Source organism: Nansenia antarctica, assembly GCF_963989245.1.
Source record: "Nansenia antarctica genome assembly, chromosome: 1".
NCBI lineage: Eukaryota > Metazoa > Chordata > Actinopteri > Argentiniformes > Microstomatidae > Nansenia > Nansenia antarctica.
In genome coordinates this window covers 88,705,571-88,732,528 of record NC_137674.1, presented here as the reverse complement: position 1 = coordinate 88,732,528, position 26,958 = coordinate 88,705,571, and the positions used below count along the sequence as shown (strand labels likewise).

The window sequence follows — 26,958 nt, the reverse complement described above, 5'->3', positions numbered from 1 at the left end:
GCTGTCTGGCTGGCTGTCTGTCTGCAAGGTCAATAATCCTGGGGGTCATGTCTAGCTGTGGTATGCTGCTGTTTCTTTTACACTGGCCATGTATACACTGGTCTGTGTCTAGGCTCCTGAGGCCCAGTGGTTCTCAACCCTCTCCTCTGGGACCCCCAGCCGCTCCACATATGGGATCTGTTCCACCACCAGCACACCTGATTCAACTAATCAAGTGCAACGCAATTATGATTTGTACTTGATTAGTAGAATCAGGAGTGCTGGTGGTGGAACAGATCAAATATGTGGAAATATATCCCCCAAGGAGAGGTTTGAGAACCACTGCTCTGGCCTATCCCACAGCTGAGGATTTGACCCCCCCCCCCCTGACTGGCGGGTATCCCACAGTTCTTCTCTAAAGGCTTGTTTCCGACCAAGATCCCTCTGGTCCACGGCTCTCCATTAGATAAAATTTTGTCATTGCACAGACTGTAACAAGATGTATTTTTTGCTTTAGGCACAGGGTTCTGCCATAGTCATCCCGCCTGGAGCAATTTGGGGGTTAAGTGCCTTGCTCAAGGGCACACCGGCAGTGGTAGGCACCTTCTATATGATGCCAGTCACCAGCTCCCACATGAGGCGGCGATCGAACCAGCGACCTTCTGATTGCTAGCCGGCCTCCCTGACCTCTAGGCTACCTGCCTCCCTGACCTCTAGGCTACCTGCCTCCCTGACCTCCAGGCTACCTGCCTCCCTGACCTCTAGGCTACCTCCCTGACCTCTAGGCTACCTGCCTCCCTGACCTCTAGGCTACCTCCCTGACTTCTAGGCTACCTCCCTGACCTCTAGGCTGCCTGCCTCCCTGACCTCTAGGCTACCTGCCTCCCTGACCTCCAGGCTACCTGCCTCCCTGACCTCTAGGCTGCCTGCCTCCCTGACCTCTAGGCTACCTCCCTGACCTCCAGGCTACCTGCCTCCCTGACCTCTAGGCTGCCTGCCTCCCTGACCCCCAGGCTACCTGCCTCCCTGACCTCTAGGCTACCTGCCTCTCTAACCTCTAGACTACCTGCCTCTCTAACCTCTAGGCTACCTGCCTCCCTGACCTCTAGGCTACCTGCCTCTCTAACCTCTAGACTACCTGCCTCTCTAACCTCTAGACTACCTGCCTCTCTAACCTCTAGACTACCTGCCTATCTAACCTCTAGGCTACCTGTCTCCCTGACCTCCAGGCTACCTGCCTCTCTAACCTCTAGACTACCTGCCTCTCTAACCTCTAGACTACCTGCCTCTCTAACCTCTAGACCAGTGGTTCCCAACCGGGGGTACGCGGACCCCTAGGGGTACGTGAGGGGATTGCAGGGGGTACGTGGAAAGATTTGGAATTCTAATTTATTTCCCTTTCCAAAAAAATAATTAAATATAGTCGTTTCATAAACCTGTTGTTAAAATGGTACGATGCAACTTAAGTTCCTCCCCGACAGGTGATGACTGTAACACAAGTGGTAGTCACGTCACATTTAAATCACGTTCACGATAATTTTCGCGCGATAGTCAGCTAGGCCTGTCAGTATACCGCAAAGATGGACAGATGGTTAAAACGACCAGCTACAGTAACGGTCAGATCAGAGGCAGATCAGACGGTTAGATCAGAGGCAGATCAGACGGTTGGATCAGAAAAAAGAAGAAAAAAAAAAAAGGACCCCGCTATTATTTGGAAACATGTTTTGTGGGGATTTACATGTACATCGGCTGATCCACCACAGCCACAGTGCTTTTTCTGCGGCGAAGTCCTGGCTAATAATTCAATGAAGCCATCCCATTTACAGCGGCACCAAACACCTAGCAACTGTTGGTAAAACTGACGACTTTTTCAAGCGAAAACTGTCAGAGTTCAAGTCAAGTCAGGCTACACTGAAGGAAGCGGCAAGTGTGTCAAGCAAAGCACTGGTGGCGTCCTATGCTGTTTCATTACTAGTGGCTAAGTAAAAAAAAAAAACATTCAATCGCCGAAGATCTGATTTTGCCTGCCGCTATGATTTTGGCTAAAACTATGCTGGACAACAAAGCAGCTGACGCGCTCAAGTTGGTACCGTCCGTCTCCCGTCGGATTGATGATATGTCCATAAATATTGTCGGACAAGTGGTGGATAAAATGAAGCAAGCAGGTCAGTTCGCTTTGCAATTAGATGAAATGACCGACGTTAGTGGGGAGGCTCAGCTGCTGGCTGTTGTGCGTTATAAAGAAGAGTCGGACATAAATTAGCATATCTTGTTTTGCAAGACGCTGCCAGGAAAGACAACTGGCGAGGGAATATTTCTGATTATTGACAGCTTCTTCAAAGACAACGATCTGGAGTGGAAATGCTGCAGTCACATCTGTATCGATGGAGCGGCAGCAATGACGGGTAAGGTGCGTGGGCTGCTTGGTAGGGATGTTACGCTCGACGTAGTAGTCACGACACGGCGTCTATCTTCCGACGCAATGTGCGTCGATACAAATGTATCGATGCTTGTGTCAAATTGGCAAAAACCACGTGACTACTCGAAGAAAGATTCGTACGTCACACGAGCACATCTGACGCGTGTGTCAATCATTCGCAGACGAGGCAGTGTTCCAAGTTTGGTACTGCATAAAATGACCATGACCATGACCTGACCAGCAGATGGCAGTATAGAACTGCTGTACCACGACCTGACCAGCAGATGGCAGTATAGGCAGTACCATGACCTGACCAGCAGATGGCAGTATGGAGTTGCTGTATCGACTGCATCGATAGATCGACACTTTTTCCGACACAGTTGTGTCGAACGTGTCAATTGCGTCGAAAGCTTCGTTTCCCCCATCACTACTGCTTGGGCGTGTGATGAAGGTGAACCCCCAAATTAAGTGGATATACTGTATTATTCACCGGGAGGCACTCGCCAGCAAAAAGATGAGCCCCGAGTTAAGTGCAGTTATGGACGACGCAGTTAAGGTGATTAACTTCATTCAGTCCCGGCCAATGAACCACAGACTGTTTCAAACTCTTTGTCATGGCAGCGGGTCAGAGCATGAGCTGCTTCACACAGACGTTCGCTGGCTGTCTCGTGGCAAAACGCTGCTGCGGCTCTATGAATTGCGCAACGAGGTGTTTGCTTTCCTGACAGAAAACGACCACCCTCTTGCAGCCCTGTTTGAGGATGCAGTGTGGGTTGCGCAGCTGGCATATCTTGCTGATGTCTTCACTAAGCTGAATGAGCTCAACCTTTCACTTCAGGGCAAGTACTCACACATCCTTAACATGTATGACAAAGTGAATGGATTTATAAAGAAGGTTAAATTATGGGAGAGGAAATGTAAGGATGGAGATGTGAGCTGTTTCCCACTGCTTGATGGCCATCTCGCCACCACTGATGCTGACAGAGGTCCTGTGGTGAAAATAGTTAAAGCACATCTGTCCAAACTTGACACTGACTTCAACCAGTACTTTCATGACATTGAAACAAAGTCAGAAAAACTGGACTGGGTGATGAACCCATTCAGAGTGAATGACAGGAGCAGCAGCAGCCTTCCTGCAAGCCTGCAGGAAAATCTGATGGACATGTCCTCTGATCGTGGGTTGAAGATGGCACATGCTGACAAGTCATTGACAGAGTTTTGGTGTGATGTTGAAAAGGAATATCCAGTGCTGGGAAAGTGTGCATTGAATGAACTTTTGCCTTTTGGATCTACATATATGTGTGAAGTGACCTTCTCAGCTTTGACCCACATCAAAACCAAGCCAAGGAACAGACTGAGTGTGGAGAGCAGCCTGGTGACTGCTGTTGCCACACTGCCTCCAGAACTGTCAAAGCTTATGAAAGAGAAGCAACCTCAAGTGTCTCATTAAAGCTCAACTGATGAAAAAAAGAATTGCAACTGCTACTGGGTGAGTCAGAATATTTTTCACAATGGTGTAAATATCTATGTATTAAAGGGGAGTGGTTCAAATGATTTTCATTAATAATCAGTAGAGTTAGATAAGAAGTTTAAGTGTGTGTGTGTGTGTGTGTGTGTGTGTGTGTGTGTGTGTGTGTGTGTGTGTGTGTGTGTGTGTGTGTGTGTGTGGATGGTTGGGGGTGTGGGCGGCTGTATTGCAAGTGCAACTGACACTTGTGATGATATTCTGGTTCAATTAGCTCTCGTCCCTGAGAGGGAATTTGTGATAATCATAATGTCTTGAATGTGTTCTCTCTCTCTATGTGTGTGTGTGTGTGTGTGTGTGTGTGTGTGTGTGTTTGTGTGTGTGTGATAAGTTTGATCCTGTCTCATCTTGTCTGTTTCCTCTCCCCATCAGTCAAGACTCTGGGATGAGAAAAGGATGACATCACTGCAGCTCAGACAGAAGCCAAAGAGGAGCAGGAGAAAGGGAAAAGAAACAGATATCAAATCAAATTCATTATTATTTATATTCTATTTTCAGTGAGTGTGTGGGCATGTAGGTGTACACTGTTTTTTTTCCTGATTGAAGTGGTAACAATTAACCATTGAGGTGGCCAGGTGGCACATGTATTGGCCAATTAGCTCATGTAGTCTAATTTTGAATGGCAATGTTTTGAAATGGCAAACATGTGACTTTATGTCAGATTGTTGTGTGCAGAAAACCGTGTTCAGTGCATTTAAAAAGTGCCATTTTGAATAGCAAAATGTGTGTAAAGCAGAAAATGTGTTTAGAGTTTTGGAGACATGAGAAGAGGTTTTGCTCTCTGTGTGTCAGTAATAAATGTTATATTTGCAAGTTAGAGTTTAATTGAAATTTTTGGGAAATAATCAACACGCATGAGTGAGGGGGTACTTCTGGCATGGCAAAACAGCTCAAGGGGTACACAAGACAAAAAAGGTTGGGAACCACTGCTCTAGACTACCTGCCTCTCTAACCTCTAGACTACCTGCCTCTCTAACCTCTACTACCTGTCTCTCTAACCTCTAGGCTACCTGCCTATCTAACCTCTAGACTACCTGCCTCTCTAACCTCTAGACTACCTGCCTCTCTAACCTCTAGGCTACCTGCCTCTCTAACCTCTAGACTACCTGCCTCTCTAACCTCTAGACTACCTGCCTCTCTAACCTCTAGGCTACCTGCCTCTCTAACCTCTAGGCTACCTGCCTCCCTGACCTCCAGGCTACCTGCCTCTCTAACCTCTAGACTACCTGCCTCTCTAACCTCTAGACTACCTGCCTATCTAACCTCTAGGCTACCTGCCTCTCTAACCTCTAGGCTACCTGCCTCCCTGACCTCTAGGCTACCTGCCTCCCTGACCTCCAGGCTACCTGCCTCCCTGACCTCCAGGCTACCTGCCTATCTAACCTCTAGACTACCTGCCTCTCTAACCTCTAGGCTACCTGCCTCCCTGACCTCTAGGCTACCTGCCTCCCTGACCTCCAGGCTACCTGCCTCCCTGACCTCCAGGCTACCTGCCTATCTAACCTCTAGACTACCTGCCTCTCTAACCTCTAGACTACCTGCCTCCCTGACCTCTAGGCTACCTGCCTCCCTGACCTCTAGGCTACCTGCCTCCCTGACCTCCAGGCTACCTGCCTATCTAACCTCTAGACTACCTGCCTCTCTAACCTCTAGACTACCTGCCTCCCTGACCTCTAGGCTACCTGCCTCCCTGACCTCTAGGCTACCTGCCTCCCTGACCTCCAGGCTACCTGCCGCTCCATGTTCATCACAATGATGCTGCCGCTTTCCCTGAACGTCACCGTTGACGCCAGTCAGAAACGTCATGGAGACCAAAGGCAGTACCTAAAGAGTCACTAACGACGCCCATAACGGCTTTTTCACTCGCAGTCTTCCAGCCTGCCAGTCTGCCACAGCTCTGAAACATGACTAGACACACACATATGTGTTTATGGACTCCTCAAATATATAACAACACCTAGTAAGCTGTCGTCTTAACAACAGTGATGTGTGTGTGTGTGTGTGTGGTGTGTGGTGTGTGGTGTGTGGTGTGTGGTGTGTGGTGTGTGGTGTGTGGTGTGTGGTGTGTGGTGTGTGGTGCGTGCGTGCGTGCGTGCGCCGGCTGAGTGGACATGATGTCTCACATTTCTCCTGAGTGTGTCCTGGCTGCGAACCCTCTCCGCAGGAAGGCAGAACTACAGGAAGTGACCCTGCAGGTGGTGTGTGGCGGGTAGCAGCGGATCAAAGGAACTCTGAACTGTTTACTTTCTGCTTTCTGCTTATTGTAGCTTATTCCCCCGCCCCCCCCCCCCCCCCCGACAGGGGGGCACATTATGCATCTTGACTGCACACACACTGTGCTGGTTGTTAACTGAAATTGGGCCCTGGCGTTTAATCTCCGTGCTGTTCAGCACCTCTTGAAGGGCGCCATGGAGCACTCTCATTGTTTTCTTTGTTGGTGTTCTTGGTATTAATCTATTTTCTTTGTTCCCTCCCTCCCTGCCTCCTCTTCACCCACCCCTCTCTCTCTTCATCCCTCCCTCCCTCCCTCCTCTTCACCCCCCCCTCTCTCTCTCCATCCCTCTCTCTCTCCAGCCCTGCAGTGTTTCTGCCAGCGCTGCTCCAACTCCGCCTGCACCACGGACGGCCTGTGCTTCGTGTCGGTGATGCAGTCGGGCAGCCGGCAGCGGAGCATGTGCGTGCACGAGCACGAGCTGATCCCGCGCGACCGCCCCTTCATCTGCGAGCCCTTCAAGGACGACACGAGCTACCCCATGTGCTGCGACACGGACTGGTGCAACAAGAACCCCGACCTCAGCGCCATCCCAGGTCAGACAGACAGACAGACGCGTTCCATATGCTGAACCCCCACACCACTGACACTACTGACACCTAGGCCCTACCTCACACCACTGACACCTAGGCCCTACCCCACACCACTGACACCTAGGCCCTACCCCACTGACACCTAGGCCCTACCCCACACCACTGACACCTAGGCCCTACCCTACCCTACACCACTGACACCTAGGCCCTACCCTACACCTCTGACACCTAGGCCCTACCCTACACCTCTGACACCTAGGCCCTACCCTACACCTCTGACACCTAGGCCCTACCCTACACCACTGACACCTAGGCCCTACCCTACCCTACACCACTGACACCTAGGCCCTACCCTACACCTCTGACACCTAGGCCCTACCCTACACCTCTGACACCTAGGCCCTACCCTACACCTCTGACACCTAGGCCCTACCCTACACCACTGACACCTAGGCCCTACCCCACACCACTGACACCTAGGCCCTACCCTACACCACTGACACCTAGGCCCTACCCTACCCCACACCACTGACACCTAGGCCCTACCCTACCCCACACCACTGACACCTAGGCCCTACCCCACACCACTGACACCTAGGCCCTACCCCACACCTCTGACACCTAGGCCCTACCCCACACCTCTGACACCTAGGCCCTACCTCACACCACTGACACCTAGGCCCTACCCCACACCTCTGACACCTAGGCCCTACCCCACACCACTGACACCTAGGCCCTACCCCACACCACTGACACCTAGGCCCTACCCTACACCACTGACACCTAGGCCCTACCCTACACCACTGACACCTAGGCCCTACCCTACCCCACACCACTGACACCTAGGCCCTACCCCACACCACTGACACCTAGGCCCTACCTCACACCACTGACACCTAGGCCCTACCCTACACCACTGACACCTAGGCCCTACCCCACACCACTGACACCTAGGCCCTACCCCACACCTCTGACACCTAGGCCCTACCCCACACCTCTGACACCTAGGCCCTACCCCACACCACTGACACCTAGGCCCTACCTCACACCACTGACACCTAGGCCCTACCCCACACCTCTGACACCTAGGCCCTACCCCACACCTCTGACACCTAGGCCCTACCCTACACCTCTGACACCTAGGCCCTACCCCACACCTCTGACACCTAGGCCCTACCCTACACCACTGACACCTAGGCCCTACCCCACACCACTGACACCTAGGCCCTACCCCACACCACTGACACCTAGGCCTTACCCCACACCACTGACACCTAGGCCCTACCCCACACCACTGACACCTAGGCCCTACCCTACCCTACACCACTGACACCTAGGCCCTACCCTACACCTCTGACACCTAGGCCCTACCCCACACCTCTGACACCTAGGCCCTACCCCACACCTCTGACACCTAGGCCCTACCCCACACCACTGACACCTAGGCCCTACCCCACACCTCTGACACCTAGGCCCTACCCTACACCACTGACACCTAGGCCCTACCCCACACCACTGACACCTAGGCCCTACCCTACACCACTGACACCTAGGCCCTACCCTACACCACTGACACCTAGGCCCTACCCTACCCCACACCACTGACACCTAGGCCCTACCCCACACCACTGACACCTAGGCCCTACCCTACACCACTGACACCTAGGCCCTACCCTACACCACTGACACCTAGGCCCTACCCTACCCCACACCACTGACACCTAGGCCCTACCTCACACCACTGACACCTAGGCCCTACCCCACACCACTGACACCTAGGCCCTACCCTACCCCACACCACTGACACCTAGGCCCTACCTCACACCACTGACACCTAGGCCCTACCCCACACCACTGACACCTAGGCCCTACCCTACACCACTGACACCTAGGCCCTACCCCACACCACTGACACCTAGGCCCTACCCTACACCACTGACACCTAGGCCCTACCTCACACCACTGACACCTAGGCCCTACCCCACACCACTGACACCTAGGCCCTACCCTACACCACTGACACCTAGGCCCTACCCTACACCACTGACACCTAGGCCCTACCCTACACCACTGACACCTAGGCCCTACCCTACACCACTGACACCTAGGCCCTACCCTACACCACTGACACCTAGGCCCTACCCTACCCCACTGACACCTAGGCCCTACCCTACACCTCTGACACCTAGGCCCTACCCCACACCTCTGACACCTAGGCCCTACCCCACACCTCTGACACCTAGGCCCTACCCCACACCACTGACACCTAGGCCCTACCTCACACCACTGACACCTAGGCCCTACCCTACACCACTGACACCTAGGCCCTACCTCACACCACTGACACCTAGGCCCTACCCTACACCACTGACACCTAGGCCCTACCCCACACCACTGACACCTAGGCCCTACCCTACCCCACTGACACCTAGGCCCTACCCTACACCTCTGACACCTAGGCCCTACCCCACACCTCTGACACCTAGGCCCTACCCCACACCTCTGACACCTAGGCCCTACCCCACACCTCTGACACCTAGGCCCTACCCCACACCACTGACACCTAGGCCCTACCTCACACCACTGACACCTAGGCCCTACCTCACACCACTGACACCTAGGCCCTACCCCACACCTCTGACACCTAGGCCCTACCCTACACCACTGACACCTAGGCCCTACCCTACCCCACTGACACCTAGGCCCTACCCCACACCACTGACACCTAGGCCCTACCCCACACCACTGACACCTAGGCCCTACCCTACACCTCTGACACCTAGGCCCTACCCCACACCTCTGACACCTAGGCCCTACCCCACACCACTGACACCTAGGCCCTACCCCACACCTCTGACACCTAGGCCCTACCTCACACCACTGACACCTAGGCCCTACCCCACACCTCTGACACCTAGGTCCTACCTCACACCACTGACACCTAGGCCCTACCCCACACCTCTGACACCTAGGCCCTACCCTACCCCACACCACTGACACCTAGGCCCTACCCCACACCACTGACACCTAGGCCCTACCCTACACCACTGACACCTAGGCCCTACCCCACACCACTGACACCTAGGCCCTACCCCACACCACTGACACCTAGGCCCTACCCCACACCACTGACACCTAGGCCCTACCTCACACCTCTGACACCTAGGCCCTACCCTACACCACTGACACCTAGGCCCTACCCTACCCCACACCACTGACACCTAGGCCCTACCCTACCCCACACCACTGACACCTAGGCCCTACCCCACACCACTGACACCTAGGCCCTAGGTTAGAGTCTAGAGTTAGTCTCAACTAAAATTAGACTATCACAACCAGGCTAATGGCAGAGTGGGAAGTGTAGAAAACATGGCCAGTCGTTCCACTACAGGGTCCAGAAAGCATTTCTATCAGCATCTTCTATCTAGCATCTCTGACTCCAGAATGGAGGGGCACCTTGCCACGTAACAGATGGCTGATACCCACGCTCTTTGCTGCCTATTTGGCTTCTTGGCAAGAGTCGTCGTCCCCCACCCCCCCTCCCAAATGTTCTGTTGCTGTACAACGTAAGCCATCCGCTGCCCTTTCACAATTTGCCAGAAGCCTTGGACCAGGCGAGCTCTGTTCTGTTCTGACAGTTTAATAAGAAATTTAACAGACAAAGAAAATCGTTAAAACGCGCCGCAACTTTAACCCTGGCTGGTGACGAGCTCTGTCTGCTCCGTGTACGCAGCGTCGCCTTCTCAAAGATGTACAGACGGACAGACAGAGCGGGTCATGGGGGGCAGACGTACAGACGGACAGACAGAGCAGGTCACGGGGGGCAGGGTCGCTCTTGTTCAGAGTTTGTGAAGGAAGAGAGCGTGCCTATGGTGACAACGGCAGCCTTTTCTACACCGTCTTGTGATCTGAATCATATAGCTGAGCTTAGCCTTCAGCATGACAGGCTCCTCTCCCAGCCTCACAGTTGATCTGGTGAGTCATAGTTTTGAGTTACAGAGATGCGCACACACACACACACACTAGGGCTGCACGATTAATCGATTTTAAATCGAAATCGCGATTTGAAATGATGCGATTAGCTAATCGCAAAGCCTGCGATTTGCCTGCGTTTTTTTTTTTTTTTTTTTTTAAACCTTTATTTTACCAGGAAGTCACATTGAGATTAAAACCTCTTTTGGAAATTTGATCAGCACTCATGGAATGCCTCTTGTCCAATCAAATTACTTGGTCTCTTTATGACTTTGAACCCGGCGCTCTCAGAGCGAATTTACGAACGCAGGCATAGGTTGTGTCACGACAGTCAGTCCAATTATTACGAGACTTTGGGCTAACGTAACGGAGACAATTAGACACCACATGGCTTACTGGACGTATGATAAACGTTAGTATGTTATAATTGCGACAGGTAAGTGTACAATTTCACTATACTGTACCAGCCAAGTGCATGTCGGTGCTGTTAGTCCAGCCTTAAACTTAGCTTAGCTAACTTGTAGTCTTCGAGACGGTAGCTTAGCTTAGCTACTCATGCTAACCCGGCGTTAAAGTACAGACACAGAGTTGACAGTCTCAGCAACCTGCGGGTTGGTGTTTATATAGTATAGCAGGCTTATGGATACATGGAAGTTAACTGTTCTGTTGTCAAACATGAATGTGTCCTGTATGCATAACCTCATACCATTCGTTCATACCAGCCGGCTTTAAAGACGCAGAGGTTAGCCTAGCCTAGCCTTGGGCTGAAGTATGTCACAGATTCCTAAGTCAAGGTGACGTGTGTCTGTGCTCCATAGTCAGAGACCACCATTCTATCATTCATCAGTTCGACTGTTGACCGAGTCATCTAGATGTGGTCCTTTCAGTTATAGTCACAGTGTATCCCCAAATGATCATTTTAATAGCTGGATCATCTTAGAAAGTAGCCACCTGTCTAGATGAGATGAGGTTATCATATATACAATTCATATCTTTTAAGTTATCATCCTTGCATTAGAATTAGAGCAGTTAAAAGTTTGATGGTATCATGTGGTAATGCTCTCTGAAAATAGGTGATATTCATCCAATCACCTGCCAAGTATTTTTTGAAAGTACCTGCCCTTTTCCAAACAGCTTCCAATTAAGCTTTCCTAGATGGTTGTGTGAAACAAACCACCTGAGTCAGGTTAGTAATGCTCCATCACATGTTTTAATCTGAAGCTTGATTTTAAAGCAACCCAACTTTAAAGCAACCCAATGTAAGTTTAGTTCTTTCACTCGTAGCTCGGGCTGTGGGGGTGCTAGAGGAGGGAGCCTCTAAGTCCCCTGAAGACGTACAAACAAACTGCACGTTGATACGACCTTCCTAGCCGGAGATATGGCCACACTTTACAAAAACTCCCTTTTTTTTTTTTTTTTTTTTTTTTTTGCTATTTAAAAAAATATAATCGCAAATTAATCGCAATCGCGATATCTGTCCAAATAATCGCAATTCGATTTTTTCCCCAAATCGTGCAGCCCTAACACACACACACATATATATATATATATATATCAACGTGGGTTTGAGTGTAAACAGTAAGTGTCTGTTGAAGACTCCTCGTGACAGTCAACTACGGTGTCATATGCCGCCTTTCAGCCACCCACCCCTGGGGGACATGTGTTCAGAACACCACGGCAACCATGTTTACAGAATGAACGGATGAAAGATGTGTCTATGGGAGATGTGTCTATGGGAGATGTGTCTATGGAAGATGTGTCTATGGGAGATGTGTCTATGGGAGATGTGTCTATGGGAGATGTGTCTATGGAAGATGTGTCTATGGAAGATGTGTCTATGGGAGATGTGTCTATGGAAGATGTGTCTATGGAAGATGTGTCTATGGGAGATGTGTCTATGGAAGATGTGTCTATGGGAGATGTGTCTATGGAAGATGTGTCTATGGGAGATGTGTCTATGGAAGATGTGTCTATGGAAGATGTGTCTATGGGAGATGTGTCTATGGAAGATGTGTCTATGGAAGATGTGTCTATGGGAGATGTGTCTATGGAAGATGTGTCTATGGGAGATGTGTCTATGGAAGATTTGTCTATGGGAGATGTGTCTATGGAAGATGTGTCTATGGGAGATGTGTCTATGGAAGATGTGTCTATGGAAGATGTGTCTATGGAAGATGTGTCTATGGGAGATGTGTCTATGGGAGATGTGTCTATGGAAGATGTGTCTATGGGAGATGTGTCTATGGGAGATGTGTCTATGGGAGATGTGTCTATGGGAGATGTGTCTATGGAAGATGTGTCTATGGGAGATGTGTCTATGGAAGATGTGTCTATGGGAGATGTGTCTATGGAAGATGTGTCTATGGGAGATGTGTCTATGGGAGATGTGTCTATGGGAGATGTGTCTATGGGAGATGTGTCTATGGAAGATGTGTCTATGGAAGATGTGTCTATGGAAGATGTGTCTATGGGAGATGTGTCTATGGGAGATGTGTCTATGGGAGATGTGTCTATGGGAGATGTGTCTATGGGAGATGTGTCTATGGGAGATGTGTCTATGGAAGATGTGTCTATGGGAGATGTGTCTATGGAAGATGTGTCTATGGAAGATGTGTCTATGGAAGATGTGTCTATGGGAGATGTGTCTATGGGAGATGTGTCTATGGGAGATGTGTCTATGGGAGATGTGTCTATGGAAGATGTGTCTATGGAAGATGTGTCTATGGAAGATGTGTCTATGGAAGATGTGTCTATGGAAGATGTGTCTATGGAAGATGTGTCTATGGGAGATGTGTCTATGGAAGATGTGTCTATGGGAGATGTGTCTATGGAAGATGTGTCTATGGGAGATGTGTCTATGGGAGATGTGTCTATGGGAGATGTGTCTATGGAAGATGTGTCTATGGGAGATGTGTCTATGGAAGATGTGTCTATGGAAGATGTGTCTATGGAAGATGTGTCTATGGAAGATGTGTCTATGGAAGATGTGTCTATGGGAGATGTGTCTATGGAAGATGTGTCTATGGGAGATGTGTCTATGGAAGATGTGTCTATGGGAGATGTGTCTATGGAAGATGTGTCTATGGGAGATGTGTCTATGGAAGATGTGTCTATGGGAGATGTGTCTATGGAAGATGTGTCTATGGGAGATGTGTCTATGGAAGATGTGTCTATGGGAGATGTGTCTATGGAAGATGTGTCTATGGGAGATGTGTCTATGGGAGATGTGTCTATGGGAGATGTGTCTATGGAAGATGTGTCTATGGCAGTAACGTGCAGTGAGGTCATTGGCTGGGTAGGCAGTGAGCTATTAAAAAAAAAAAATGCGATTAACGCAGCAGCCAGACTTCAAATGGCATAGCGCATACTATAAAGGCAATCAATAGCCCTTATATCTTTTAACGCAGGCTCAAAACTCACTTCTTCAAGAAGTAGGTCTACTACCAGAATCCTCCCTGCACCTATTGTATTGTTAGTTTGCTATTCTTCTCTATGCTATTGCTATTGCTATATTGCTATACTGTATTTTTAGTTTGCTATTCTTCATTTTGCCTTAAAAAAGCAGTACACTCCTACGTTAAATGCAATTATTGTAAGTCGCTTTGAATAAAAGCGTCGGCTAAATGACTGTAATGTAGGCTTATATACTATACTAAAGTCAATCACATAGCCCATATATACTATACTATCAAATAGCTGGTCAAAAATGTCAAATGTATTGTTATCTCATAACTACACATAGCGTAGCGCAACAGCCTGTATGGCATTGCCTACATTCACCTAGAACCGCGGCGCGAACAGCAGAGGATGCCGCTACGGCAAGCCAAACGCAAACTATCAATCATGCTGTCAGAAGCAGCATGGGACGGTGCCTCAACGTCCACCAATGAAGACAATGTGAGAACAGACTACGCATGCGCAAACCTACGAAACCGTTGGTCTGTCACTTCGCATAGCACAGAAGCACAAGCACAGTCTGCCTCAGCCTCTGGGAGCAAACTCTCCTGGTGCCAGGGCATGCATTATATTTTTAAAACAACACATTTTACATCATTTATTTTTATTTTAACAACATATTAACACATTAAAGTTAAGAATAATGAGTAAAATAAATTAAAAATATATATTTTTTTGAGATAAAAAAATAATTAAAAAATATTTTTAAAAGACTGATATTCTTTTTCTTTCTTAAATGCCTGGGTGAGGCACTGCCTACCCTGCCTCACCTGACTGCACGCCACTGGTCTATGGGAGATGTGTCTATGGGAGATGTGTCTATGGAAGATGTGTCTATGGAAGATGTGTCTATGGGAGATGTGTCTATGGAAGATGTGTCTATGGAAGATGTGTCTATGGGAGATGTGTCTATGGGAGATGTGTCTATGGAAGATGTGTCTATGGGAGATGTGTCTATGGAAGATGTGTCTATGGAAGATGTGTCTATGGAAGATGTGTCTATGGAAGATGTGTCTATGGAAGATGTGTCTATGGGAGATGTGTCTATGGGAGATGTGTCTATGGAAGATGTGTCTATGGAAGATGTGTCTATGGAAGATGTGTCTATGGGAGATGTGTCTATGGGAGATGTGTCTATGGAAGATGTGTCTATGGGAGATGTGTCTATGGGAGATGTGTCTATGGAAGATGTGTCTATGGGAGATGTGTCTATGGGAGATGTGTCTATGGAAGATGTGTCTATGGAAGATGTGTCTATGGAAGATGTGTCTATGGGAGATGTGTCTATGGGAGATGTGTCTATGGAAGATGTGTCTATGGGAGATGTGTCTATGGAAGATGTGTCTATGGAAGATGTGTCTATGGAAGATGTGTCTATGGAAGATGTGTCTATGGAAGATGTGTCTATGGGAGATGTGTCTATGGGAGATGTGTCTATGGAAGATGTGTCTATGGAAGATGTGTCTATGGAAGATGTGTCTATGGGAGATGTGTCTATGGGAGATGTGTCTATGGAAGATGTGTCTATGGGAGATGTGTCTATGGGAGATGTGTCTATGGAAGATGTGTCTATGGGAGATGTGTCTATGGGAGATGTGTCTATGGAAGATGTGTCTATGGAAGATGTGTCTATGGAAGATGTGTCTATGGGAGATGTGTCTATGGGAGATGTGTCTATGGAAGATGTGTCTATGGAAGATGTGTCTATGGAAGATGTGTCTATGGAAGATGTGTCTATGGAAGATGTGTCTATGGAAGATGTGTCTATGGGAGATGTGTCTATGGGAGATGTGTCTATGGAAGATGTGTCTATGGGAGATGTGTCTATGGAAGATGTGTCTATGGAAGATGTGTCTATGGAAGATGTGTCTATGGAAGATGTGTCTATGGAAGATGTGTCTATGGAAGATGTGTCTATGGAAGATGTGTCTATGGAAGATGTGTCTATGGAAGATGTGTCTATGGGAGATGTGTCTATGGAAGATGTGTCTATGGAAGATGTGTCTATGGAAGATGTGTCTATGGAAGATGTGTCTATGGAAGATGTGTCTATGGAAGATGTGTCTATGGGAGATGTGTCTATGGGAGATGTGTCTATGGAAGATGTGTCTATGGGAGATGTGTCTATGGAAGATGTGTCTATGGAAGATGTGTCTATGGAAGATGTGTCTATGGAAGATGTGTCTATGGAAGATGTGTCTATGGGAGATGTGTCTATGGGAGATGTGTCTATGGAAGATGTGTCTATGGAAGATGTGTCTATGGAAGATGTGTCTATGGGAGATGTGTCTATGGGAGATGTGTCTATGGAAGATGTGTCTATGGGAGATGTGTCTATGGGAGATGTGTCTATGGAAGATGTGTCTATGGGAGATGTGTCTATGGGAGATGTGTCTATGGAAGATGTGTCTATGGAAGATGTGTCTATGGAAGATGTGTCTATCGGAGATGTGTCTATGGGAGATGTGTCTATGGAAGATGTGTCTATGGAAGATGTGTCTATGGAAGATGTGTCTATGGAAGATGTGTCTATGGAAGATGTGTCTATGGAAGATGTGTCTATGGAAGATGTGTCTATGGGAGATGTGTCTATGGGAGATGTGTCTATGGAAGATGTGTCTATGGGAGATGTGTCTATGGAAGATGTGTCTATGGAAGATGTGTCTATGGAAGATGTGTCTATGGGAGATGTGTCTATGGAAGATGTGTCTATGGGAGATGTGTCTATGGAAGATGTGTCTATGGAAGATGTGTCTATGGAAGATGTGTCTATGGGAGATGTGTCTATGGAAGATGTGTCTATGGAAGATGTGTCTATGGAAGATGTGTCTATGGAAGATGTGTCTATGGAAGATGTGTCTATGGAAGATGTGTCTATGGAAGATGTGTCTATGGAAGATGTGTCTATGGGAGATGTGTCTATGGAAGATGTGTCTATGGAAGATGTGTCTATGGAAGATGTGTCTATGGAAGATGTGTCTATGGAAGATGTGTCTATGGGAGATGTGTCTATGGAAGATGTGTCTATGGGAGATGTGTCTATGGAAGATGTGCCCCAACACGTCTAGGGTCAGAGAATAACACCCCTCTCCCCCTGCCCCCCCCCCCTCCCCTCCCCAGTGCCCACAGTGAAGACCCCTTCCCTGGGGCCCGTAGCCTTGGCGGCTGTGATAGCAGGGCCTGTGTGCGTGCTGTGCTTCGTGCTGGTGCTGGTCTTCTACATCTGTCACAGCCGAGCAGACCTCATCTCTGACATGACCACCTCGGGCTCCGGCTCCGGCTCCGGTGAGTACGGTGAGTACGGTGAGTACTCCGGTGAGTACGGTGAGTCCGGTGAGTACTACCTGAACTCTACCTGACTCCTACAACTGTGAGGCAGGCAGTAGTCATCATGAGCAGTCGCATCTATCAGCGCTCGGCGAGGATTATCCCACTTTTTCTTCTGTTCCTTCTATGGATTACGGATTTGTATAGAGATGCTCCGATCAGGGTTTTTGGTGCCGATCACCGATATCACCGATCACAGCGTCGAAAATGGCAATTGAAGCTTTTTTTTTTTTTTTTCTTCTTTCCTAGCACCAGGGGAGCCACCCCTCCTAAATTTCGTTGTTTGGTACCTGTACTATAGCAATGACAATAAAGACCATTCATTCATTCATTCATTCTATTTATTGTGTAGCATTAATTATGTTTTTAATTATTCTTAACACCATTGATATTGTATATTAAGTATTCAAATGAAATTAGGAGATGAGAAAGTATCATGAATTGACAACCATCTGTTTTATTGAATTCACAACCACCTGTAGCTTACTTCAGGAACATACAAATCATAATAAATAAAATGTGAAAATAAAAATCATAATAAATAAAATGTACACTGTCACATGACATCAAATGTGCAACATTCCACTCGAATGAGAGGAACTAGGGGCTCTTAGAGAACTTGGAGCTTATACTGTAGCTTTCCTGAGGAACAATAAACAATAAACATTTCCTGAGGAACAATAAACATACCCAAACTAAAGTGCAACATAAACAGGCTATAGCCAAATATAAAATAAATACTGTTTCAAGTCAGTCAGTTTCAAGTCATATAGGAGGAGATAAGACAGCAAGTCAGCAATAATCAATAAAACAAAACATTGCACCGAAGGAGATTTCAGACTCAAACCTTACTTCTGATTAAGCAGCATCACTGGCAGATTAGCCTTGAGAAATACAAGCATCTCAGCATTTTTGCCACTCAGCCTGTTCCTCTTATCGTCTAAAATATGTCCTGCTATGCTGAAAAGTCGCTCGCTATCTACACTTGTGCAAGGTGCACAGAGGAAGACTCGTGCTGCTTGTGCAAGAGCAGGAAAGCGGCCTTTGTTGGCCTTCCAAAAAGCAAGAGGCTGTCCATTACCGTCTGGGATAACTGCCTCTGATAGGTAGAGATTAACCTGTGATGCTCTTGGGTTGATGTCACCACTGCCGCACACATGCTGTGGCCCATCTTCTTCAGCCAACAGTTCAGCATGCATAGCATGCAAGGAGCCAGCTCGTGGTACCTAAAAAATAAAATAAAAAATAAAAAAGTTTTAGTAGAAGGCGATAATAGGGAGAAGGTTTTTCCTTCTATCAGTGGCCCCGGGCCCGAGCTAGAGTACTCTTCCTGCAACGAATGGTGGACTGCTGATTCACATGCTTAGTATTCAAATGTATTGATTGTAAGTCGCTTTGGAATAAGGCGTCTGCTAAATGCCAAAAATGTAAATGTAAATGTACCTTCTGTGGGGGCTCACTCACTGCCAAACTGTCCGTCTCTTGCTCTGCTGCAGCAGCCAGGACATCAGAAAGCAGCCTGCGCATCTGTGGCTTGAGTGCGATGGGGAAATATCTGTCTTTATACCTATTTTTTATTATGAGAGAAATAAAAGGCAACATTAATTAATGTATTTAATGCATTTTGTAGGTTATGCTTAACTATTTTATTATTAATTAGGCCTGGGCGGGGCCCCATAGCATTTGTATTATATTTATGAATTAATTAGGCATGGGCTTGGCCCCATAGCATTCTATTTATTTATTTATAGTTAAGAATCGATTAACTGCTTTTTAAATGCAAACCATCGTACACTACAGGATAACACAACACAGTATTTATATTTTACCTTTAACTTAAGCATAGCCCCTTTTATCAATAATGTTTAGGCCAAAGCTAATACGCATAAGAATCTCTCCCTGTGGAGTTCTCACCTTGGATCAAGGAGTGTAGCGATGGTGTACAGGCGCTCAGATTCAATGTCACTGAATCTCCTCTTGACAGCTTCCAGGAGCGTGGCTTTGGCTGTCTTCACACCGTGGTCACTCTCTGTTGTTTTTTCAAGAAGACGAGTTAAAGCTCTGATGGATGGTATAACATCTGCAGCTGATGCAGTTGATGAACTTATCGTTTTTGTGAGCTCGTCAAAGGGGTCTAGCACTGAAATCAGATTTTCCACCAATTTCCACTCATGGACGGCCAACGTGGAAGGCAATTCAAAATCAGCTGCATAAGCACATAGGGCACGCTTCTGTTCCAGTAAACTTTTTAGCATGGCAACCGTACTGTTCCAGCGGGTTGGTACATCCTGTTGTAGCCTTTTGGGTGGCTGGTTCGGATTCATTTGTTTTTGAATACCGAACAGTCGGGAGTAAGCTACCTGGGAATGTTTGAAATGACCGACGATCCGTCTTCCACTTGCGATGACATCAATGACGGCACGCTGTGCCAAAACCCCCTCATGCACAGCGAGCTGGAGTGTGTGAGCCATGCACGGTAGGTTTGGTAAACGCGCGTCCCTCATAGCCTTCTCCATGTTCCTGGCATTATCCCGTAGGATAACGTGCACCTTTCCCTTTGGGATTTCCCAGGCGTTGAGCATGTCTGTGAAAGCTGCAGCAAGTGCCTCTGCGGTGTGTGACCCAGGGAATTCTTGAGAGTGAAGCACCACTTTAGTCAGCTCAAAGTTTGCGTTGATAAACTGCGCAGTCAGGCTCAGCATAGACACAGGACTGACACTCGAACTCCAAATGTCAGTCGTGAAGCTGATTGACGCGATGTTGTCCTTCACTAGGCTCCCGATGTATGTGTAGACAGTGTTATATAATTCCGGCAGGCAAACATCAGTGAAATATTTTCGCCCCGGCAGCGTATAGCGTGGATCCAGGCAGGAAACAAGGCGTTTGAACCTGGCGTCTTCCACAACAGACAGGGGCTGCTGATCAAGGCATATGAATTCTATTACTTTCGCATTTATTTCCTTTCGTTTCTTGTGGTCGTTGCCGTATGGTTGCTGTCGTTGCAATGTCTCGGTAACAGTAAGCTGAGTGAGTGGTGTCGAACGTTCTTTCGACGACTCTTTCTCTCTGGCCTTAGCGCTCGCCAATGTATTAAACTCGTTATATTCCTTCGTATGACAAGCCTTCAAATGCCGTATTATATTCGTTGTATTGAAAGACCTTGCGTCCGTTCCTCCCCGAGGTATTTCTTTTGAACAGGCATTACAAACGGCATATTTGTTGTCTCTTTCCGACACGGTGTAATATTTCCAGACTGGCGACGCCATCTTGTAAACTGGCAGGGTTTGATCGGCCATCTTGTGATTGGTCGGGTTTGATCGGCCGTTTTGAGAACTCCGATCAAAACCGATCAAGGCCATATCGGCCGATACCGATCAGCGCCGATCAGATCGGAGCATCACTAGATTTGTACATCAAATCACCACAGAACTTGCATCTTATGGAGAAGGAGTCAAACTTTGTTGGAAAAGGTGAGACCCATAGCGACTTTTATCTCCACGCCGCAAAGAAATGTTTGGGCTTCGGAGCAGCAACTATCCACACGACGCTGACTGCGGACCGGACGAGAAGGAACAAACCCCCGACAGGTAGAATGGACCGAAGGACCGTGATATGGCTCTATCTACTTCTCTCGGGAGACATTCAGCTGAATCCCGGACCAGTCTCAACCAGGCAAGCTACACGTTTAGCCAGAGAACAACTATACCTTTCCCAGGCAAATGTTACTAGCAAAGACATTGACGCCATTGTCGACAAACCGGTTATTTTGCCGGCAGCAGCAGACTTCCAGGATTCAGACGAGGCTAACAAAACAATGGGTAGCTATGCTAATAACATTACCCCCCCACCTAACTTCCACCAGCTATCTAGTGAACACAGAGGCCTCCCCCACCCGGTGACGAACCCCCCCCTCCCCCCTCCCTCCCCCACCCGACGACGACCCCCCCCTTCTCCACCCGGAGACTCTCCAACGAAACCGTTGAACAATGGGCGCCCCCCCCCATCCCCCAATCCTCAACTTGTCGATGACCTGAATTGTGACTATTTCCAAGTCAAGGACATGAACTCTCTATTTGGACACAGCAGTAAGGGCCTGCATATTGTTCACCTTAATGTGAACAGTCTTGTGCCTAAACTGGACCAAATCAGAGAAATGTTCCATGACAGCAAGGTTCACATTTTGAGCTTCTCTGAGACCAAGTTTGATGAATCCATCAAAGACCCAGAGATTGAAATAGTTAACTACACAGTCATCAGAAACGACAGAAACAGGTATGGGGGTGGTGTCTGCATGTACATTCACAACGATATTATCTTTAACACCCGTGATGACCTGAATCGTGACAAATTAGAATCTGTTTGGGTTGAAATTATCTTTAACAAAGCAAAACCGGTGCTGGTTGGTACTATCTACAGACCTCCCGATCAGAATGATTTCTATGATATTCTTGAGGGGTGCTTGGATGACGTTGACTGTGTGGAAAAGATTCTTATTGGAGATTTGAACACGGACATGCTCAGAAATGAAGCATCCGTTTTCAAATCCTTCACTAGGTTTTCTGAATTACACGGTCTCCGTCAACAAATTACCAAACCCACTAGGGTGTGTATTTCTACTCAAACCACCATAGATCTCATTCTAACATCGGATGAGTCCAAAATCTCCAAGAGTGGGGTTATTGTATGTGGGCTAAGTGATCATTACATGATCTTTTGCACTCGTAAAAAACATAAACCCAAGGCTGGCGGTCATAAAACTGTAACCACTAGATCCCTTAAATCCTATTCTAGTGAGGCCTTAAACCATAAACTGGAGAATCAAGACTGGTTAGATGAACTAAAATGCACACAGGTTGAAGAGGCATGGCTAGGTTTCAAAACCAAATTCCTAAATATTATTGACAGTATAGCCCCCATGAGAACCACCAGGGTTAAAGCCCGATCGGAACCATGGATGAATTCGGACATTCTAAATGCTATGAAAGTCAGAGACCTAAAATGCTCTGAAGTTCAAAAATGCAAATCAAAATTAGTGAAACACTTAAACGAAGATCACAAAACCCACTTTGAGAAAATTAAAAAACAATGCAACAAACTATGCAATCAGGTAATTACCATGACCAAATCTGCTAAGAAAGAATACCTCGATAACAAAATCGAAGAAAACTTAAACAAACCACGTGACCTTTGGAAGCTACTTAATAGCCACAGTGTTTCCTCTACATGCATTTCATCGTGGCGGACCGCCACGATGGAATTTCCTCCGCCACCATTCAGATTTCTCAACCCAAAAAAAAAAAAAAGATTTAGGCCGCTTTTCAGACCTTCACAGCGCTAGACACACCCACAAGCGCTGAAACTGGACCAGTCCGTGTGTGTCGCGAGTATTGAACTTGAGGCTGCGTTCGTAAATTCGCTCTGAGAGCCCCGGAGCGCACACTGGGTTCAACGTCATAAAGGGACCAAGTCATTTGATTGGACAAGAGGCATTCCGTGAGTGCTGATCAGATTTCCAGAGCGTATTTACGAACGCGCCCTGGCTGTCACCCGAACACCGCGAGCTAGCGTAGTGTAGTGTAGTATAGGATGCGTAGTGTAGTGTAGTGTAGGATGGAGAGAGAGAGGAGAAGCCTCTCTATGTGTTACCTATGTCCAGTGTACTAGAACCACTCTAACAGGAGTGTTTGTCCGTGAATAACACCGGCTATGCCCGGGGTAGAAACACAAGACTATAGCTGGATAAGGTCTACAGGTCTACACGGTCATTTTAAGCCGTCGACCAGCCCTCTACGACCACGGGAAGTCATGTTAAAAGTGAAGATACTTCTGTTAAACTAAGCTAAGCTAAACATCGCTAATCGCTAACTCCCTCCTGGGCTTAAAGTGACAAGTAATAACGTTGTGAAAAAAAACGTCAGATCAGTGTTTTTGTTTTTATTGACAACGGAATTACATGCTGGAAAAACATGCAGACACAGACAATAAGAGACACACGGGAGAAGTACAGGAAAACATTTTATTTTTTTGGGCCATCCTCGAGTTTTGGCTGAAATTACGTCGTTGTTTTGAGCGCGCGTGCACGCGAAAAAATCGCGAGCGCGCGCTGCGCGTGCGCGGTCAGCACTACCCGCCACCATTGTAAAAATTCCTGGAGGAAACACTGAGCCAACTAGGTTGCAGTCAAAAACTCAAAACCAGGTCTACAAACATCAGCATAAAATCTGGTGATTCTCTCCTTACAGACAAGCTGGATGTGGCTAAGTGCTTAAACACTTTCTTTACAACCATAGCCACTAAATTAGTTAACAATCTACCACCCCACTCAGGGCGTTATGGTGTAGAGCACATCCGTGCGTTCTACAATAAACTGGGTGTACGCAATGATGATTTTAAACTCTCCATGGTGTCAAACGATGAGGTGTTTAAAAAGCTAGGCGCTCTACACTCAGAAAAGGCCACGGGCCATGACAATATTCCAGCCAGATTTCTAAAAGACTCAGCTGCCTCCATTACCCCAATCATCACCCACATAATAAACCTCTCCATCAAACAGGGACACGTCCCCCTTGACTTTAAAATAGCAAGGGTAACCCCACTGTATAAAAAAGGAAGCAAATTAGACCCAGGCAACTACCGACCTGTTTCTATTCTTAATTCCATCTCGAAACTTATGGAAAAAATAGTTTATGAACAGGTCGATAGGTACCTTACCGAAAAAAATCTGATGTATGAATTTCAATCAGGATTCAGAACATCCCATTCCACTGACACATGCCTTCTCTATTTGAACGACCACATCAACCATGAGGTGGACTCGGGCAAGTACTGCGGCATGGTCATGCTGGACCTCCAGAAGGCCTTCGACACAGTAGATCACCACATATTGTTAGATAAACTGAAAGCAATTGGGTTCGATAGAACATCGGTGAGCTGGATGCAATCCTACTTAGAGGGGAGGGAACAGGTGGTTAGTGTGAACGGAACACTGTCCCCCCCCCTCCCAGTGACCTGCGGCGTTCCACAAGGAAGCATATTGGGACCTTTACTGTTCCTAATATATGTGAATGACATGTCATCAGCATGTAATTGCAATTTGTTCCTGTTCGCGGATGACTCGGCTCTGCTGGTCTCTGACAGGGACATATTGCAGGTGGAAAAAGCGCTAAGCACTGAACTGAGTAGAATCTGCATCTGGCTAGCTGACAATAAACTATCAATACACCTAGGTAAAACTGAAACCATCCTATACGGATCCCCATCTAAACTCAGAAAGGCTGAACATTTTAAAATAAAAGTGGGTAACATTAATATCACAAGAAAAGAGGATATTACATACCTGGGCTCCATCTTAGAGGCAAATCTTTCCGGAGATAAAATGGCAGCAAAAGTAATCAAAAAAGTGAACCATAAAACTAGATTCTTGTACAGGATATCCTCACTTGTCAGTAAAAACACACTGAGGACCCTATCAGGAGCTCTCATTCAATGTCACTTCGACTATGCCGTAACATCATGGTACTATAGAACCACAAAGGCCCATAAAACAAGACTCCAGACAGCCCAAAATAAACTGGTTAGGCTTCTGCTAGGCCTCAACCCTAGGACACATCTAACCGCTGCTCATTTTTTGAGCCTTGATTGGCTACGAGTAGTTGACAGAGTGCAGCAGCTTGCACTGGGCCTGGTCTTCAAGATACGCTACACCACAAAGACACCCAAGTACCTGTCAACATACTTCCAAAAAGTGAACAACGTCCACACATACAACACCAGAGGAAGCTCCACGAACCACGTTCAACCGCGTTGCACCACAAACAAGGGTTTAAACTCGTTTGCAAACTATGCAGTAAAGATGTGGAACGCCCTTCCTATAATCTTAAAGGAGTGCAAAACACTGCCCACCTTCAAAACCACTCTCAAAAAACATTTACAGGAGGCTGCAATCCGTAACTGGACCCTCTAAAACAAAAATCAGATTAAAAGACCCGAACTACCCACTGTACATACTTTGTGTTTTGTCCCCCGCCCCCACCTGTGGTGTATGTCCCCACCTGTCCTACCCGCTGTACATACTTTATGTTTTGTTGTATTGTTCTTCCCATGATGGATGTACGTTTATCTTGTAGATAGTCATAGTTATTTGTCTGTATTATCATGTAGATAGTACTAGTTCTTTTCTTATGTCTGTCTTACATGTAACGATGAATTGAAAATCAAGGACCCCAATTGAAATAAGCCAGTGGCTTTCTTGGGTTTTTATCCTTTTAGATTGACCTTGTATGTAATATGTACTTTCATGTACCTACTTCTGCAAACCTTCTAATAAAGTTTTCAATCAATCAATCAAACTGTGTCATGTTGATTTTCATCTTATTGTACTTTGCACAGCATTTTGCACTATTGGTTCCACTGTGCTGTCCTGCTGAGGAGGTAGATAACCGTCAAGGATCGAAGTGTGTGTGTGTGTGTGTGTGTGTGTGTGTCTGTGTGTGTGTGTGTGTGTGTGTGTGTGTGTGGAAGTGCAGTGCTTAGGGAGACATCCTGCTGCGGTGGTGAATAGAATCGATTGAAGGATCGAAGTGTGTGTGTGTGTGTGTGTGAGTAATTGAGTGGGTGTGTGTGTGGAGTGAAAGCAGCAGGGCCTTATGGGCCGTGTGGGTCAGCTGGTACTGGAGCAGCAGGTGTAATGACAGGGTGGCTCTGGCCCGCGGCGGGGCGGCCCACTCCAAACATCCACTAACGCCTGGCCATCAGTGCTGGCCCGGGGAGCCAGGGGGTCAGGGGTTCAGTCAGAAGACCTTGTTTACACGCTGATTCCACATCAGCCAGTCTTGATGTCATGACAGGGAGTGTTGTTGTGCTGTTGTGATCCTGATTTGTCAAGAGCATTTTCTGGGACATTTCAAGGCTTTTTTTGTTTGTTTTTTTGTCTGTTTTTCAACCTTGTGGAGCCTTAGTAGAGGGGGGCGGGGGGGGATTGGTATTTGGGGTTGTTACATCAGGGGAAGATGTTTAGAACAGACTGGAACACTATGATGATGTGTGAACCCCCCCCCCCCAGGCCTCCCTCTGCTGCTGCAGAGGACCATCGCCAGGACCATCATCCTGCAGGAGAGCATAGGGAAGGGCCGCTTCGGGGAGGTGTGGCGGGGGAAGTGGCGGGGGGAGGAGGTCGCGGTGAAGATCTTCTCCTCCAGGGAGGACCGCTCCTGGTTCAGGGAGGTGGAGATCTACCAGACCGTCATGCTGCGCCACGAGAACATCCTGGTATTCATCGCCGCCGACAACAAAGGTTAGAACGCCCCGGCTTAGAACCCAGCTTAGAACCCAGCTTAGAACCCAGTTTAGAACCCAGATTAGAACCGTCAGGAGGTGGGGTAGAACTGCAGTATGGCATGAAATATGTTGCAGCATCATACCGTTTATCTATGCTTTAATGTCTGACACTTATTTCTGTGCGTGTGAGTGTGTGCGC

The 26,958-nt window shown here is 47.6% G+C and overlaps 1 protein-coding gene across 1 annotated transcript in view; it reads left to right on the top strand.

Moving 5' to 3' along the window:
• LOC308153706 (TGF-beta receptor type-1-like) overlaps positions 1 to 26,958 on the top strand; it is a gene marked incomplete at both ends in the record, with an annotated part of 90,297 nt that overhangs the window by 28,907 nt on the left and 34,432 nt on the right. Inside the window, 3 exons of the mRNA XM_080526899.1 lie at positions 6,498 to 6,731; positions 17,277 to 17,441; positions 26,545 to 26,775. Of these exons, the coding sequence (XP_080383025.1) occupies positions 6,498 to 6,731; positions 17,277 to 17,441; positions 26,545 to 26,775 (630 nt within the window). The remainder of the gene's footprint in view (positions 1 to 6,497; positions 6,732 to 17,276; positions 17,442 to 26,544; positions 26,776 to 26,958) is intronic.